We start from the raw sequence: 17,125 nt of genomic DNA, 5'->3' as shown, positions 1-17,125 counted from the left end.
CTTTTGAAACCTCCCTGCCACACACAACTCTCCTAGCTCTCACCCATCTTTTACCTATTTCCAACTTTCCCTCCACCAGGTAGTGGTCAGACATACCTCCACCCTCCCCTCTCAAACTCTCACATCCAACATTCTTCCTCCTACATTCCTGGACACAGCCACATAGTCCAGTGCTCTATCAACAACCCTTCCAGCCTCCTGTCTCACCCATGTATACCTATAAATATCTTTCTTCTCAAATAAGGTATTTCCAGTCACCATTACTCGCTCAACACACATCCCTATCATTCATTCCCCATTTTCATTTCTTCCAGGCACATCATGCATACCAACTACACCTTCAACTGCTACGTTTCTCACTCTAGCATTCAGATCTCCAGTCATTACCACATTCACATTAGCTCCAAATCTCTGTAGACACTCATCAACATCATTCCAGAAAGACTTCCTCTTTTCTATATCCCTTTCAACTACCATGCCCATATGCACTCACAGGTACCCATAATTCACGTTCAAATTTCGCTTTCACCCACATCGGTCTCGATGACACGTCCTTCCATTCAGTCACACACTGCTGCACTTCCGGACTCACTAAAACTACAAGAAATAGGCTGGAAAAAGATGAAAAAAAAATCTGGCAAAGTTAAAGTAAAAATAATATAGTGTCAATAATGATGAGTGATGATGATGATGATGATGATGATGATGACGATGAAAATGATGACTGTTTTCTTTGCCTTATCTTTCCTTATCATCAACATACCAATTCCAAATGGCAGAAACCCCTCCTTCCTGTTGTTAAATGAGCCGTCTGGGTTGAGGAAGTGGTCTGGGTTGAATTCGTTTGGTTGGTCCCAGAACTGAGAATCTTTGTGGCAGAACTCCAGGTGAGGGACAACCACTGTGCCCTGGTATAAATAATAATAAAGATGATGATAATAATAATAATAATAATAATAATAATAATAATAATAATAATAATGATAATAATAATAATAATAATAATAATAATAATAATAATAATAATAATTATTATTATTATTATTATTATTATTATTATTATTATTATTATTGTTGTTGTTAATATTATTATTATTATAATTATTATAATCAAAAGCACCTCCAAGGAGGGAATCACACCAGCCGCGAGCCGATACATATCTAGCGCGGCTCGGAATATGACTTTGACCTTGACCTACCTTCACCAATTTCGAACTAGTCGGAGATTATCATCCCTACTACACACCTATAAAATTTTGTGAAATCTTGAGCGGTTGCGAAGTTATCGTGCTAACACACACACACACACACACACACACACACACACACACACACACACACACACACACACACACACACACACACACACACACACACACACACACACACACACACACACACACACTGACACACAGAAAAACTGAAAACAATACCATCATATCCATCACAGCTGGTAATAATGTGGATATTGTGCATTTTCAAAGATTTTTCCTTATTTTCACCTTAACTACTTTAATAACATGATTTTTTATATTTTTTATATACTCTTTCTAATTTTCTTCCTGGCTGTTCTAAGTGGCTTCGGATATTTCACAACATTTGTTTCTTACTGATTTTTGTTATACACAGTGAATCAATATCAACTTCTGTGTCATTGCTGCTATACTGAAATTATATAAATAGCACACAATACAGCACCGTATTAAAGATGTAATAAGCATGATAAATCACTTAGGAAGTGGAACTACGGAGCCTCCAAGAATACGGGTCTCCTGGATTCTAATCACGGTCACTAACCTTGGGAATGAGGTACCCGTCCAGCATGATGTCTGCAGAGGCGGCGTGAGCGACGGCCAAAGGGATCAGAGAGACAATACGGTGCACCTCATGAATCACTGCCTCCAGGTACGGTAGTCTGGGGAGAGAGAGAGAGAGAGAGAGAGAGAGAGAATAGTTGTACCACCAAAATTAATGTTCTTACATGGCCCTCTGGCGGGTCATATGGAAAGCTGGAACTGGGAATGCTGTGAGAGAGACAGACAGACAGACAGACAGATAGGCAGGCAGACAGTGAGATTCTACCACCAAACTCTCTTACTTGTTCCTCTCATTGTAGAAGAGATAGCTGTCTCTTGGGACCTCTTGATCGATTTCCCTCTGCACCCTGGCCTGCACCTCCGGGTACTTGGCTAAATACAAGATGGCCCAGCGCACGGTGGATAAGGTTGTCTCAGTCCCGGCGAGCAGTAAGTCAATAATCATAGTACGCAAATCCAGCTCTGAAGAAAATGAAAAGGATAACTGGCAATTTGAATTTAAGCGGAATATTCTGGTACTGCCCAGAGGAGGTTATACTTGTCCCAGTTTGGGTAAACATTAAACTGTTTATCACAACACTCTAATCCAACACTGTAAAGAATGAAAGGGATAACTGGACTTGAATGTAGGCATAGAGTGGATATGGCAGTCTGAATCCCTGCAAACAGTAAGTTGATAATCATAACATCCAATTCCAACTCTGAAAAATATGAAAAGGATAACCGGTGGTGTGAATGTAGGCAGAATATTCTGGTACTGTTCAGAGGAAAGTTGGGTCCATCTTCTCGTCAGTTGAGCAAGCTGCCTAAAACCTCTTCCCAAGCAGCTTATTTTGCTTATTACTCTTTGTCATTCCCTTCTGTTTCTCTTAAGTCTTTCATATGCCACAATACTCTATATTTAACAAGCAAGTTGATGTTAACCAGCCATACCCAAAAATTAATAACTCAGGATGAGGTGCCAGGGAGCTTCATTAAATGACGAAAATACAGCTCTTGATATGGTGCTGATGATCCCAGCAAACACAAGTCAGTTAATATTACATGCAAATCCAGTAATGAGAGGAAATTTGAAGTGAGAAAGTTATTTGTCTGGAATTTGAGCCTAGCTAAAGTATGATACTTGGCAAAAATAAAAATGTCCAAGCACAGTGTGGATATCATAGCCTTGAACCCTGCAAACAGTGACATTCTGACAATGCAATAAATAAATAAATAAATAAAAGTTTGGTTCTGATAACATCAAAACTGCTTGAGTTGGCCTTGCTGTGTGACACTGGCCTGTGACTGATCATTAACTGATTATACTCAAAACTGAATCCATTTATTCTTGCCATATCCTCAACCCTTCGATAAAGTTTGGTCTAAATAGATTAAAAATTATTTAGGTTGACCGTGCCCAGTGACCTTGACCTTTGATGTATCGTTCTAGGATTTTATATGTACCACCTTTTATATCGTGCAGGAACAAGCCTAGATACCCTCTAAGCCACCTAGAATACTGACTATAACCTCACTTGTGTAGTGGGCATCCATGGTCTCATCCTTAAATTAATCACTTAGGGAGAGGTGTCATGACACCTACAGTGGTACTTAATCTCACCTGTGTATGGAGCGTCAGTTGCCTCTCCTTTGTTGTGGTCCATCGCTATCAGGTACTGGTCTATGAGGTCCCTGGGGTGAGACGGGTCCAGTGTGTCCTTGTGATCCTTCAGCACCTCCTGCAACACCAAACTATGCCTCGAGTTGCGTGTTCTTGTTACTACAGTATGTCCTTGAGTTACCTTTCCTTGTTAATATGGCCTTGAGTTGCCTGTCCTTGTTAATATGTCCTTGAGTTGCCTGTCCTTGTTAATATGGCCATGAGTTGCCTGTCCTTGTTAATATGGCCTTGAGTTGCCTGTCCTTGTTAATATGGCCTTGAGTTGCCTGTCCTTGTTAATATGGCCATGAGTAGCCTGTCCTTGTTAATATGGCCATGAGTTGCCTATCCTTGTTAATATGTCCTTGAGTTGCCTGTCCTTGTTAATATGGCCATGAGTTGCCTGTCCTTGTTAATATGTCCTTGAGTTGCCTGTCATTGTTAATATGGCCTTGAGTTGCCTGTCTTTGTTAATTTGTCTATCCACAATTATCCAGTTCGATATTGTACTCTTTGTTTTTCTCTGTTTCTAACTTGGTCCAGAGATTAATCCTTTTGCAACTTACTTCATGTAGCTCAGTGGTATAAAAATACATTGTTGCAACTCCACATCCTGTCCATATCATGTCTTCGTGACAAGAAGAAGACGAATAAGAGGAGGAGGAGGAGGAGGAGGACGGGGAGGACGAGACGGAAGAAGATAAAGAACAGGAGAAGATAATGAAAAAGAACAAGAAGAAGAAAGAAGAATACTTATCACTGCTATTTTTATTACAAGTAAACATAACCTATAACTAGGTGTGACATTTCATTGTGCTTAGATAACCTACTCCCAGACCCACATCAGCAGACTGAGCCATTCCCACAACGTATAAGAATTGACAAGGGAGATTTATTATACAGATGATCCAATACAGGAAGAAATGGTGGTTGGGAGGTAGACACAGTGTTTCAAATCTTTATTTTCTTTTACGTTTTGGGCTACACTCTCTGAAGATGGATTCTGTGTAGCCCGAAACGTTCATTTCTCTAACGTTTTGGGCAACACTCTTTGTGTTCTGTGTAGCCCAGAGCGTTGAGAAAATAAAGAGTTCAAACTTTAACCTGTATCTCCCACCAAAAGACTCAATATAGCCGACCCTCATGTATACTCACAGAAACTTTATCCTGGATTCGCTCCACCCCTCGCTGAAATTTATCGTAGCCCAGTTTTTTCTTGAGGAAGGGAGGGGCTACTTTAAGAAGCCAAGGGAAGAGGTTGAAGAGGAAGACTGGACCTTGATGAGATTCGTGGTTGGAGACGACTAACTCGATGGCTTCCTGTCCTCGTGGGTCGTCCATTTCGTAACGCATGTCTGGGGAAAAAGCAGAGGAAGGACAAAAAACAGTAAGGAAATTTATGTGGGAATGTCAAAGTTGAAGTGGAGCACGAGCAAAGCAGAAAGGAAGCTGAACGAATAAAAACAGTGTGCAAGCAATGTTTGATGAGAGAATGGTAGACCGAGAATATGAAAGCTGCTGTCTCCCAACAGAGAACTGGTCCAGAGCAGAGCACCCAGAACAGCTCCAGCATTCGTCTCTGTGTCTAACAATGGGCTAGTCGATGATAACCTAATCATACCTTTGTTTAGGGTCCTTTTGGAGACCATTTTAGGCCCTGTAGCACCAGTCGAACAGGGCAGTATTCCCGAGGTTGATGGCAAGCTGGTGATAGGGAGAGCTGGAGCTTCCGTTTCACCAGCCCTCAGGACTTAATCCTGACCATTTCCCTTTGCTGAACATTTTCAGTGCATTCATTTACACAGAGAGTAGGCCAGCATGCTCTCATAATACCTCTACCTTCAACTGTCTACACCACACTACATGCACATAACATACCACACCTTCTATTCATTGTTTTTAGTAATAGCTGCTGCAATCTTACTATCAAATGAGGTGGTACCTCAGATTGCCACCACTGGCAGAATAGGGCTGGCAGCACAGGGTCCTCCCAGTCGCCATCAAGCGACTGTGCCAGCAGCGACTGTTGCTATTTCCGGGAATGCTCTTCAGCGAAGAGGTGAAAGTGCGGCCTTATTCTTCACCAACATCCGCGGCCTTACCACAAATTTAAATTCAGTTCATTTTTTCCTTCAGTCCATATCCCCTTTGGTCCTTTTCCTCACAGAACCACAAATCTCACCCTCTACCGATATATCTCCATTTTGTTTTCCCGGTTACCATCTCTTGACAAACTTCCGTAACAAGGGCGGCACCTGTTCTTATGTCAAATCCCAATATGCAGTTGACATTGTTTTAAACTTCACTTCATCCAGTTTTGATTACTCATTATATAAAGTAAATTGTCAAAACATTACTAAATATATTTGTGTAGCTCATCATTCCCCCAATGCTTCTTCGGAACCCAGTGTATTTGATTCCATATCCACTCACTTGAGCAACCTTAACCTTGCCCTTGGCACCGAAATTACCATTTTGGGTGATTTTAACATACACAATGTTGAATGGTTATTGCATTCTCCCAGGACTGACGACGCTGGTCTAGAATGCGAGCTGTTTGCAGAATCGTTTAATCTCACCCAGTTGGTAAGGCAACCAACCAGAATACCTGATAATCCTGACCATAATGCCCATCTTTTGTATCTATTCTTGACAAATAATCCAGATCAATACAGGATAGAGGTACTGTCTCCACTTGAATCCACTGACCACAATTTCATCAAAGCCTCATTAGTTAACCCCCCCACGCCTCCCCGTTCTGAACCTGTCAGGGTGACCCAACGGCACTTTGACAGGGCAAACTGGGATGGATTTAGAAATTATCTTGCTGATGTTCCATGGCAGTCTTTCTTCTCTAATGATCCTAATTCTACTCAGTCTCACATTTGCGACTAAATACTAGCTGGTATGGATTTATTCATACCAAGTCAACAGTTCTCTAAAAGATCGAACCTCCAAAATGGTTTGATGGCAACTGTGCCAGAGCAACAGCCCAAAAGTCATTAGCATATAACTCTTACTTAAAATCAAAAACATCTGAATCACTCTCCCAATTCAAAATTGCTAGAAATCATGCAAAAGCTGTATTAGATCTATCTAAATCAAACTTTCTTCAAAAGCAAGCATCAAAACTACTTAACAACCCAAATGACAATAGATTATTCTGGTCAACTCTTAATTCTTTCAATAATAACTTTAAAAAGTCATCTTCCATTCCCCCACTAAAATCTTCAGATGGCAACATTACAAATGACCCACGTGGGAAAGCAGATATCTTTGCTAGTACCTTTGCCAGAAACTCTACAATAGACGATACCAGCCAGAATGTCCCAGTACTAGAACTTGACTCTCCCGAAATTGTCCCACTTAAAATACAGACAAGATACGTAAAATCCATCCTAGACAATTTACCTACCAACAAAGCTCCAGGCCCAGATGGAATTCAGCCAATTGTTTTGAAAAACTGTTCCCCTGAACTTGCCTCTGTTCTAGCTAAATTATTCAGACTATGCATACGTACTTCTTTATTCCCAAATTCATGGAAAGAAGCCAATATCCACCCAATTCCAAAGAAAGGAAGTTCGTCTGACCCCCCCCCCCCGATTACAGACCAATAGCTGTCACATCTTCTCTTGGTAAGGTATATGAAACATTAATTAGTAAGCACAATGTTAAAGATCTTGAATCCAACAACTTAATTAGTGATAGACAATATGGTTTTCGCCACGAAAGATCCACCACTGACATACACAATCTCCTAACTCATACCATCCATCAATCAATTGATCTACATGGAGAAACTCATGCAGCAGCTCCTGATATTTCTAAAGCTTTCGATAGAGCATGGCACCGTTTCCTGCTGTCCAAACTCCCTTGCTATGGACTAACGTCTTTTGTTCCTTTGATTTCTTCATATCTTAGTAACAGGAAAATAAGAGTTAAAGTAGATGATGTATATTCCAATTTCCACTCAATTAATGCCAGCGTGCCGCAGGGATCAGTTCTGGTGCCAACCCTATTTCTGGTTCATATTAATGATCTCTTATCTGTCACCCACAATCCCATTCACTCATATGCAGATGACTCAATACTACATAGTTCATTCACACTCAGACATCCATTTACAAAGTCTCATATCTCTACCTCTCAAGTCAGGACAGCCATCTCCATAAATCAAGATCTATCTACGATCAGTGAATGGGGACAAAACAACCTTGTCTCTTTTAATGCTAGTAAAACTAAATATATACAGTTTACTAATAGACAGATATTGCCAGATTCGTACATTACCTTCAATGCTACTAATATTCCCATCTTCAAAAGTATTGAAATTCTTGGCATCTCACATAACAATGCCCTCAGTTGGATCTCTCATGTCAGATCACTTGCTAAATCCGCCTCAAAGAAACTTGGATTATTGTACAGAGTCCGTAACTTCTTCACTGATGAGCAGTTAGCTATAACTCATAAGAGTCATGTGCGCTCTCAGCTTGAATATTGCTCACCCTTGTGGAATGGTTGTGGAGAGGTTGCATTAAAACAACTAGACAAAATTCAGAACAAAGCTGTTAGAATTATTAACAACCCTGCTATTAGAAATAAACTACCTCCCCTGCAAGTAAGAAGGAATGCTGCCTCCCTTGCATTATTTTACAGATATTCTTTTGGCAAATGCTCAGACGAAGTTGCGTCCATGGTGCCACTTCTCCATGCCTTCCCTCGTGCTACACCGGCATCTGGTAGCTCTCATGACTGGAATGTCACTCAGCCATATTGCAGAACTTCTGCCTATCAGAAATCTTTCATTCCCCAAACTGCGTCTCTCAGGAACTTGCTTCCCCAGAGTTGTTTCCCTCCAAATTTCAACCCACAGCTGTTCAAGTCTAACTGTTACAGATATTTTATGAACAAAGGACACCAGTAATCTGGTGAATGGATGATTTTTTTTTTATTCATTTGTTTTTCCTTCCTCCATTCTGTTATTTGAAAAAAAAAAAAAATCCTGCACCAGTCAGCCACTGCTTGCCAACCAGATCCTGTCTCTATTGTCATACTGTAGGATAAGAACTCTTACGTGAATCGTGCTCAGAGCTTCCAGGAGTATAATTTATGTTATATACAAATATTGCATTCATGTCACAAAAAGATATGCCTGAGAAAGACACGTAGCTTAACAGAAGCAAATGTGACTATTTTTTCAGCTTTGAGACAACCGGGCCCCTCCTTGACTACGTTCAGTCTTCTTATGGACTGGAGGAGGGGTTTTTTGAGGCCACTTCCTCCCTCAGTCCTTACCCAAATTTCTCATATTAACGGCTGACATGTAGTTTACTCATACCTTTTAGAGGGTCGAGCAAATACAGTGAACGTTGTTCTAGTGTTAAACTCACCAGCAACCATCTTCCACACCACATTCAATATGGCCAACCCGAGAGAAAGAGGGAGTGGTTGTTCCTTGCCCATATGTTTCTTAAAGTCTTGAATCAGATACCCTGCCTCCCTCTGCATCATCTCCTCCAAGCATGTCTTCCCCATGCCCAGGTCCCGAAGCTGACGAAGGGCAAAGCGACGATTTTTCTGCCACAGGGCCCCGTTGCTGAAGGCTATGCCTGCAGTAGAGGATGTAAGTTTAGTTGTATATATTCAGCTGTGGTATTTTGTGATGATTGATTCCTATTTATTTATCCAGTAGAGAGGAACCATGTGCAGTTCCAGGCTAAAGTCTTGAAACTAGAAGAGGTCCAGGCAAGAAATTCTTCTCTCACATGATCCTGCTTTTGAAGATGATGCTTAGGGTAGAGGACATTACTGCTCTCTGTACGTTTTTTTTTTTTTTTTATGCTAGGAAGAAGGAACCAAAGGCCATGAGCCCGCAATAAGAGTTCCCTCCAAAAGAAAAACAAAATACAAGAGAGAGCCAAATTCAAGATCCATTCATTTCGAGATGCCTGAACATACTGCGTTTGAAAGACTGGAGATCATAGGCAGCAGGAAATACAGACAGAGGGAGACAGTTCCAGAGCTGACCTGTTGCATAAATGAAGGACTGGGAGTAATGGTTAACTCTTGCATTAGAGAGTTGGACAGAAATGGGATGAGAGTTTGCTGCTAGACGTGTGCTACGCACCCGTCATAGAGGTGGAGGAATGCATGCAGACAGTTCAGAGGAGCAGTGACCATTAAAGTAGCGATAGAAGAGATAAAGATGCAACAGTGCGGTGAAGAGACAGAGGTTGAAGGGAGTCAGTAAGAGGAAGAAAGTTAATGAGATGAAAAGCCTTTGACTCCACCCTATTGAGAAGAGCTGTATGTGGGGAGCCTCCCCACATATGAGAGTTGTACTCCATACAGGGGCGGATAAAACCCCTGTATAGAGTCAACAATTGTGCAGGGGTAAAGAAAGAACGGAGTCGGCTTAGCACACCCAATCTCTTGGAAGCAGATTTTACAAGAGATGTAATATGATCTTTCCAAGATAACTCCCGAGTAAATGAAACCCAAGCATGTTCAACGATGATGCAGGAATCAGCTGAATATTATTAAACATTAGTGGGTATACCTATGGAAGATTTTGACGGGTTGATAGGTGTAAGAACTGAGTCATAGATGCATTAAAAACAACAAGATTATTTTTACCCCAGTCAGAGATACGAGCCAAGTCAGACATTAGGTGTGCCATAGCCTCATCCATTGTTTGTTGAAGTAACTGCTGAGATGAGCGTTGCGGGAACCGAATGGAAAGGTGAAGGGTGGAGTCATCAGCGTATGAATGGATAGGGTTAGATGTAAAGCTCAGAAGGTCATTGATGAATAAAAGGAAGAGAGTTGGTGATAGGACAGAGCCCTGAGGAACACCACTGTTGACAGATCTAGGAGAAGAACGATGGCCGTCTACAACAGCGGCTATAAAACGACCAGAAAGGAAGCTAGCGATGAAGGCACAGATAGAAGGATAGAAACCGTAAGAGGGCAGTTTGGAAATTAAAGATTTATGCCAGACTCGATCGAAATCCTTTGAGATGTCAAGTAGAAAGGCAAAGCTTTTGCCAAAGTCCTGAAAGGAGGATGACCAGGAGTCTGAAAGGTAAATGAGAAGATCGCCAGTGGAGCGTCCCTGACGGAACCAGTACTGACGATCAGAAATAAGGTTGTGATAGGAAAGGTGCCTTAAAATTTTTCTATTGAGAACTGACTCGAAAACTTTTGAAATACAGGACGTTAAAGCAATTGGAGGTTTGGAGGGTGAAGTGCTTGAAAGGGTACAGCAGGGAAGAAAGGTTGCTGGTTCTTTGAAAGCAGTGATAAGAAACAGGGAAGTGAGCATGGAAGTGAAAAAGTTACTACATGACAGTATTGCGATACCAACTCTAACGTACGGAAGTGGAGCTTGGACGTTGTTGGAAGGACACAAGTCAAGAGTGAGAGCAGTGGAAATGAGTTATTTAAGAGGAGCCTGTGGAGTCACATTGAGAGACAGGCTGACGAATGCGGATATAAAGGAGCGTTGTGGTGTTGATGTGGATGTGATAGGAAGCGTTATGAGGAACACACTGAGGTGGTTTGGCCATGTGGAGAGGATGGAGGGTGAAAGACTGACGAAGAGAGTGTATGTGAGTGAGGTGGAGGGGGGAAGAGGGAGGGGGAGGCCGAGGATGAGATGGAGGGATGGGGTGGAGAGGTATATGAGAGAGGGGGGTGTGAATTGGGAGCAGGGCAGTGAAATGGCGGGGGACAGGGCGACTTGGAGGCGATTTGTTTGTGGCCACCCCAAACGGGATTGAGGCATCTGGCAATAGATAGATAGATAGATAAAGCAATTGGACGATAGTCGGAGGGATGGGAGTGGTCACCCTTCTTTGAGACTGGCTGAATGAGAGCAAACTTCCAGCAAGAAGGAAAGGTACAAGTTGACAGGCAAAGGTGAAAGAGTTTGCCTAGGCAGGGTGTAAGCACAGAAGCACAGTTCTTGAGAACAACAGGAGGGACTCCATCAGGCCCATATGCCTTGTTAGTATTGAGGCCAGTGATGGCAGAAAATACATCAGCTGAAGAAATTTTAATGTCACCCATGAGGAAGTCAGAGGCAGGAAGTGACGGAGGAACAGCACCGGAATCGTCTAAGGTGGAATTGGAGGAGAAAGTCTGTGCGAAGAGATCTGCTTTATCAGTAGAGGAAATAGCTACAGAACCATCAGAGTAGAAAAGAGGAGGGAAGGATGATGAGGTAAAGTTGTTAGAAAGGTTTTTGGCAAGGTGCCAGAAGGAGTGGGAAGAATTCGAGTTGGAGAGTTGAGAGCATTTAGTACGGATGAAATTATTTTTTGCAGAGCGAAGAACAGACTTAGCACGATTCCGTGCAGAAACGTAAAGATGATGTGATTCGGGGGGGGGGGTTGGCTCTGGTACCTTTTGTAGGCCCTCTCTTTGTTGCGGATAGCATAAGAACAAGCGTGATTAAACCAAGGCTTTCTTGCATTAGTCAAAGGATATGAGAAAGGAATGTATGCTTCCATGCCCGAGAGAATAACCTCCATAATGCGCAAGGCACACTCAGATGGCTCCCGGCCATGGAAGCAATAATCATTCCGGGGAAAATCAAAAAAGTACTGCCTGAGGCCCTCCCAATCCGCGGCTCCAAAATGCCACAGGCGACGTTTCCCTGGAGGGACCACAGGCCGTACCGGAGTGATAGGACAGGTTAAGGTGATAAGGTTGTGATCGGAGGAGCCAACGGAGAGAAAAGATTAACAGTGTAAGCAGAAGGATTAGTTGTAGGAAAGAGGTCAAGTATGTTGGAGCTCTCTCCAAGGCGGTCTGGGATACGGGTAGGGTGCTGTACAAGCTGTTCTAGGTCATTAACGATAGAAAAGATGTAGGCTTGTTCACCAGGTGGATCAGTGAAAGGAGAGGAGAGCCAAAGGTGGTGGTGAACATTGAAATCTCCTAGAATGGAGATTTCAGAAAAATTAGAAATGGATAGAATGTGTTCCATCGTAGAAGTAAGATAGTCGAAGAATTTTTGATAGTAGAATTAGGGGATAAGTAAACAGCACAGAAATATTTAGTCAGAGAATGACAGGAAAGCCGAAGCCAGAGTGTAGAGAATTCAGAAGAATCGAGTTCAGGAACATAAGAGCAAGATAAGTCGTTGCGTATATATACACAACAGCCACCGTTGGTTTTTAAATGAGTATAGAGAAAGTAGGAGGATACAAAAAAGGTTTGCTGTCAGTTGCCTCAGACAGCTGAGTCTCAGCTAGAAAAAGAAGGTGAGGTTTAGTGGAGGAGAGGTGGTGCTCAACAGAGCGAAAGTTAGAGGAAAGGCCTCAAATGTTGCAGAAATGAAGAAGAAGAGAGTCAGACAGTGGTTCCAGGCACCTCGAGTCGTCACCGGGAGAGGGGCGGAAGGTGGTGGCATTTATGGTCCCGCCCCCCCGGGGGCTCCGAGGCTGGGTTATGAGGCGCCATGATTTGACCTAAAACTGACGTTGTCCATCTTGAATGCTGAATCGTAACATTAGACTAACACTGATATATGAGGCTAGTCACGAAGAGGTGCTATGGAAATGGATCAGACAGCCAAAAAAGTGTTGTAAATCAGATGGAGATGAAAGTCCGTGTTCTCATCAGTTAAAAAAGTTCCAAAACACCTCTTTCATCAAGATTTATTTTTGTATACTGCTGGTCATAACCTTTCGTACGTTATCTCTGCAGAGTATGGCGGTTTTAGAATGATTTAAACAACACGGGGACCGACAGTAAGGTGTAATAAGCAAAAGAAGCCGCTTAGGAATAGGTGTTTGGGAGCTTCTTTAACCATAGATGGTGTCCGTATGCAATGCTGTGGAGACTCCTTAATCAAATATCAGTGTCTATCATGCATCATCTATTCATTTCCTACTCCCACCGCGACACCCACGCCCACACCAGCAGACTGTTATCAAGGTCTATCCTGCATCATGTATTCACTTCCTACTCCCGCTAACACATCCACGCACACACCAACAAATCGTTATCAATGTCTATCCTGCATCATCTATTTATATACAAGTACTACTCCTACCGCCTCACCCATGCCCACACCAGAAGACTTTATTAATATCTATCCAGCATTATTTATTCATTTTCAACCCCCACTGCCACACCCACACCCACACCTACACCAACAGACTGTTATCAATGTCTGTTCTGCATCATTTGTCTGTTTAGTACCCCCATTGCCACACCCAAGCCCACACCAGCAGACAATTATCAATGTCTATCCTGCATCACTTATTCATTTCCTATTCCCACCGCCACATCCTCGCTCTTAGAAGGATGTTAAGCCGTCCACGCAACACACAATAATCCGACAAGTAAGTTTGTAATGGAAAGGTATTCTTGGACCATCCTGTAGTGATTTATATAAGAATGAATAGAAGTGTCTAATGATGAGATGAATAAAAACACGCTCTGTCTGTCTGTCTGTCTGTCTCTGTCTGTCTGTCTGTCTGTCTCTGTCTGTCTGTCTCTCTCTCTCTCTCTCTCTCTCTCTCTCTCTCTCTCTCTCTCTCTCTCTCTCTCTCTCTCTCTCTCACCCAGCACGGAGCCACTGCCGAATGCAGTATAGGTATGCAAGTCTGGCCTGTCTGACAACTCCAGCTTTGCCATCGCTCTCTTGATGACCTCATAGTTGCACAAGAAGACGTTGACCCGACTCCCCATGCGCCATCTGCAGGAGAGAGAGTGAGTGACCAGCTGTGAGGGAAGGAAATTACTGACCAGCTGTGTGAAGAGGAAACTACTGAATGACCAGCTGTGCGAAGAGGAAACTACCGAATGACCAGCTGCGTGAAGGGTAAACTTTTGAATGACCAGCTGTGTGGAGAGGAAACTACTGAATGACCAGCTCTGTGGAGAGGAAACTTTCATGAGAACAGCCGTGTGGAGAGGAAACTACTGAATGACAAGCTCTTTGTGTTGCGGAAACTACTGAATGACCAGCTGTGTAAAGAGGAACCTATTGAATGACCAGCTGTGTGAAGCGGAAACTATTGAACGACCAGCTGTGTGGAGAGGAAACTACTGAATGACCAGCTGTGTTGAGGGGAAACTACTGAATGACCAGCTGTATGGAGAGATTAAATTGTAGTTTTATTTTTTCATTATTTTCGTTTTCATTTATTCTCTCTTTATTCATTTTCTTCCTTTCCTTCTGCCTTTCAAACGCTTGTTATCATGGGTGTGGATAGATAGATAGACAGATAAACAGAATAAACAGGAGAACGAGGAGGAGGAGGAGGAGGAAAGAGGACGATGTCGAGGAAGAGGAAGAAGGCGAGGAGGAAGAAGACGATGGTGTATAGCGACTCACGTAATTATATCTCCGTAAATTGGCCTCAGCTTCTTCACCTGCTCGGCCAAAGACGTCGAGGTGTCTGGCAGCTTCCCCAGTATAGGAAGACCCCAGATGCCTGTGTGCGAGAGACGTCTAGTAGTAGTAGTAGTAGTAGTAGCAGTAGTAATAGTAGTAGTAGTAGTAGTAGTAGTAGTAGTAGTAGTTGTTGTTGTTGTTGTTGTAGTGGTGGTGGTGGTGGTGATGGTAACAATTGTGGTAGCCAGATAGTAGTTTAGTAGCAGCAGCAGCAGCAGCAGCAGCAGTAGTAGTAGTAGTAGTAGTAGTAGTAGTTGTTGTTGTTGTTGTTGTTGTAGCCCCATGTTGATCTGAAACATGAGAGAAAGATGTACAGTAATTGGTACCATCACCATCATCATCATCAATGTTCATTTATAAAGGTTTGTACATACTTGTTTGAATCGACCTTGGTCACCTACTGGCCGCTCCCCACGCTGCTCGATCTCTAGCAGCCTTTCTTTTCGGTCTCGTAGCCCTGAGGTAACACTCCTTGACCTCTCCTTTTCCTCCTTATATATATATATATATATATATATATATATATATATATATATATATATATATATATATATATATATATATATATATATATGAAATGTGTGAAGGAAGGTGTAGGGGTGTGAGGTAACCTACTACAATGTCCTCACTTCTTCCCCTTCTTCGTTTTCCCCTATTATAAATGTTTAATTTGAGTCTGCAATAGGTTAGCACAAGAGTATGATGCTAGTCACGAAGAAGTGCGCACTGAGGGAAAGTGAACCGACTTGTATTACTAAACTTAGGCTGTGCCAACGAACTACTTGAAATAATCCGCAAAAGGAAGAAAAATCACCAAGTTAAGATGAGGAAACTACCGGTATTTACATAGAACTGCTGGACGTTAGAAAAAACATTTGAAAGTACAATAATAAACAAGGTAAGCGCATTCAGAAAGCGCATACCTCCTCCAACGCTTAAGCCCTGTCCACACGAGCGGGCAATGCCCACGGGCACAAGCGAGCAGTTTGCTTGTTCACGGGCTCACCGCTTGTGCCGGGCACAAGCGGTGAGCCCGTCAACAGGCAAACTGCTCGCTTGTGCCCGCGGGCATTGCCCGCTCGTGTGGACAGGGCTTTAGCCTATACCACACAAATCAGATGATCACCAATATGCAATCGACTCTTCCTTGGCCCACAAAACTTCATTCAAATCCATTGATAACTTTTTGAGATAGCTTGTGCACAGACAGAGAAACAGGATTGAATACATAATCTACTCCAGCTTTCATCGGCGAAAGTAACAACAACATACACTGATTTCACTTCGTAATACCATTCAAGTAAATATGTATTCTTAGTCATTATAATATATGTAAATCAGTGCATTTGCTGTTCATTCATTATTTCATTAGAAGATGTGGCAGCTCTATGTGTTTTCATCATTTACTTACACATTTTACACACATTTACAGACTTAACTAACATTCGCGATAATGGCGTCTGGCTAGACCGACAGACAGACAGACAGACAGACTAACATTTACACATTTTACCAACTCAGCTGGTCCCCACGTCCTGTTCACCAGGCATATCACCTGGGCATGCTGTCTCTGCACTGTCCTGGCTCCCTAACACCATTTCCTAAGCGATTTATTTTGTTCATTACACCTTCCTGTCCTGTATGCTTCAAGTTGGATAGAAGTGTTAGGAATATAGTCACTATATCCGTCTCTTCAGTTTGTATCCATCCTCAACACCAAGTGGATGTGTAACACTTAATATTTACTCATAATTAACCTGCTATGGACAAACAACAACAAACAATAACAACAAAAACAAGAAATAACAACAAACAACAATAAACAACAACAGACAACAAATAAAAACAAGAACCAACAAATAATAACAACAAACAACAACCACAACAACAAAGAAACAACAACAAACAACAAACAACACCAAACAACAACAAACAACGACAAACAAAAGCAACAACAAACAAACAATAACAAACAACACAAACAATAAGAAACAATAATCCAAAGAAAACAAACAACAAAATAAACAACAACAAACAATGACAAACAAAAACAACAAAAAACAAACAAAACAAGAAGAATAAGAAACAATAATCCAAAGAAAAACAAACAAGAACAACAAGATACAACAAACAACAACAAACAACAAACAAGAACAACAAAACAACAAACAAGAACAACAAAACACAACAAAAATAACAATAAACAACAAACAACAACAACAACAAACAACAACAAACAACAGCAACAACAAA

The 17,125-nt window shown here is 42.0% G+C and overlaps 1 protein-coding gene across 1 annotated transcript in view; it reads right to left on the bottom strand.

Moving 5' to 3' along the window:
• The window catches only part of LOC145397474 (cytochrome P450 2L1-like), a 30,716-nt gene that overhangs the window by 10,749 nt on the left and 2,842 nt on the right, over positions 1-17,125 (bottom strand). Inside the window, exons 2-9 of the mRNA XM_080270528.1 lie at positions 14,813-14,912; positions 14,037-14,170; positions 8,850-9,068; positions 4,615-4,814; positions 3,421-3,538; positions 2,099-2,279; positions 1,798-1,915; positions 764-908 (exon numbers count right to left, since the gene is read on the bottom strand). Of these exons, the coding sequence (XP_080126654.1) occupies positions 764-908; positions 1,798-1,915; positions 2,099-2,279; positions 3,421-3,538; positions 4,615-4,814; positions 8,850-9,068; positions 14,037-14,170; positions 14,813-14,912 (1,215 nt within the window). The remainder of the gene's footprint in view (positions 1-763; positions 909-1,797; positions 1,916-2,098; positions 2,280-3,420; positions 3,539-4,614; positions 4,815-8,849; positions 9,069-14,036; positions 14,171-14,812; positions 14,913-17,125) is intronic.

The sequence above is a fragment of the Coenobita brevimanus genome, chromosome 41 (genome assembly GCF_032717465.1).
Source record: "Coenobita brevimanus isolate Jiangsu-jjx chromosome 41, ASM3271746v2, whole genome shotgun sequence".
Lineage (NCBI taxonomy): Eukaryota > Metazoa > Arthropoda > Malacostraca > Decapoda > Coenobitidae > Coenobita > Coenobita brevimanus.
This window is presented reverse-complemented; position numbering and strand designations above follow the sequence as displayed.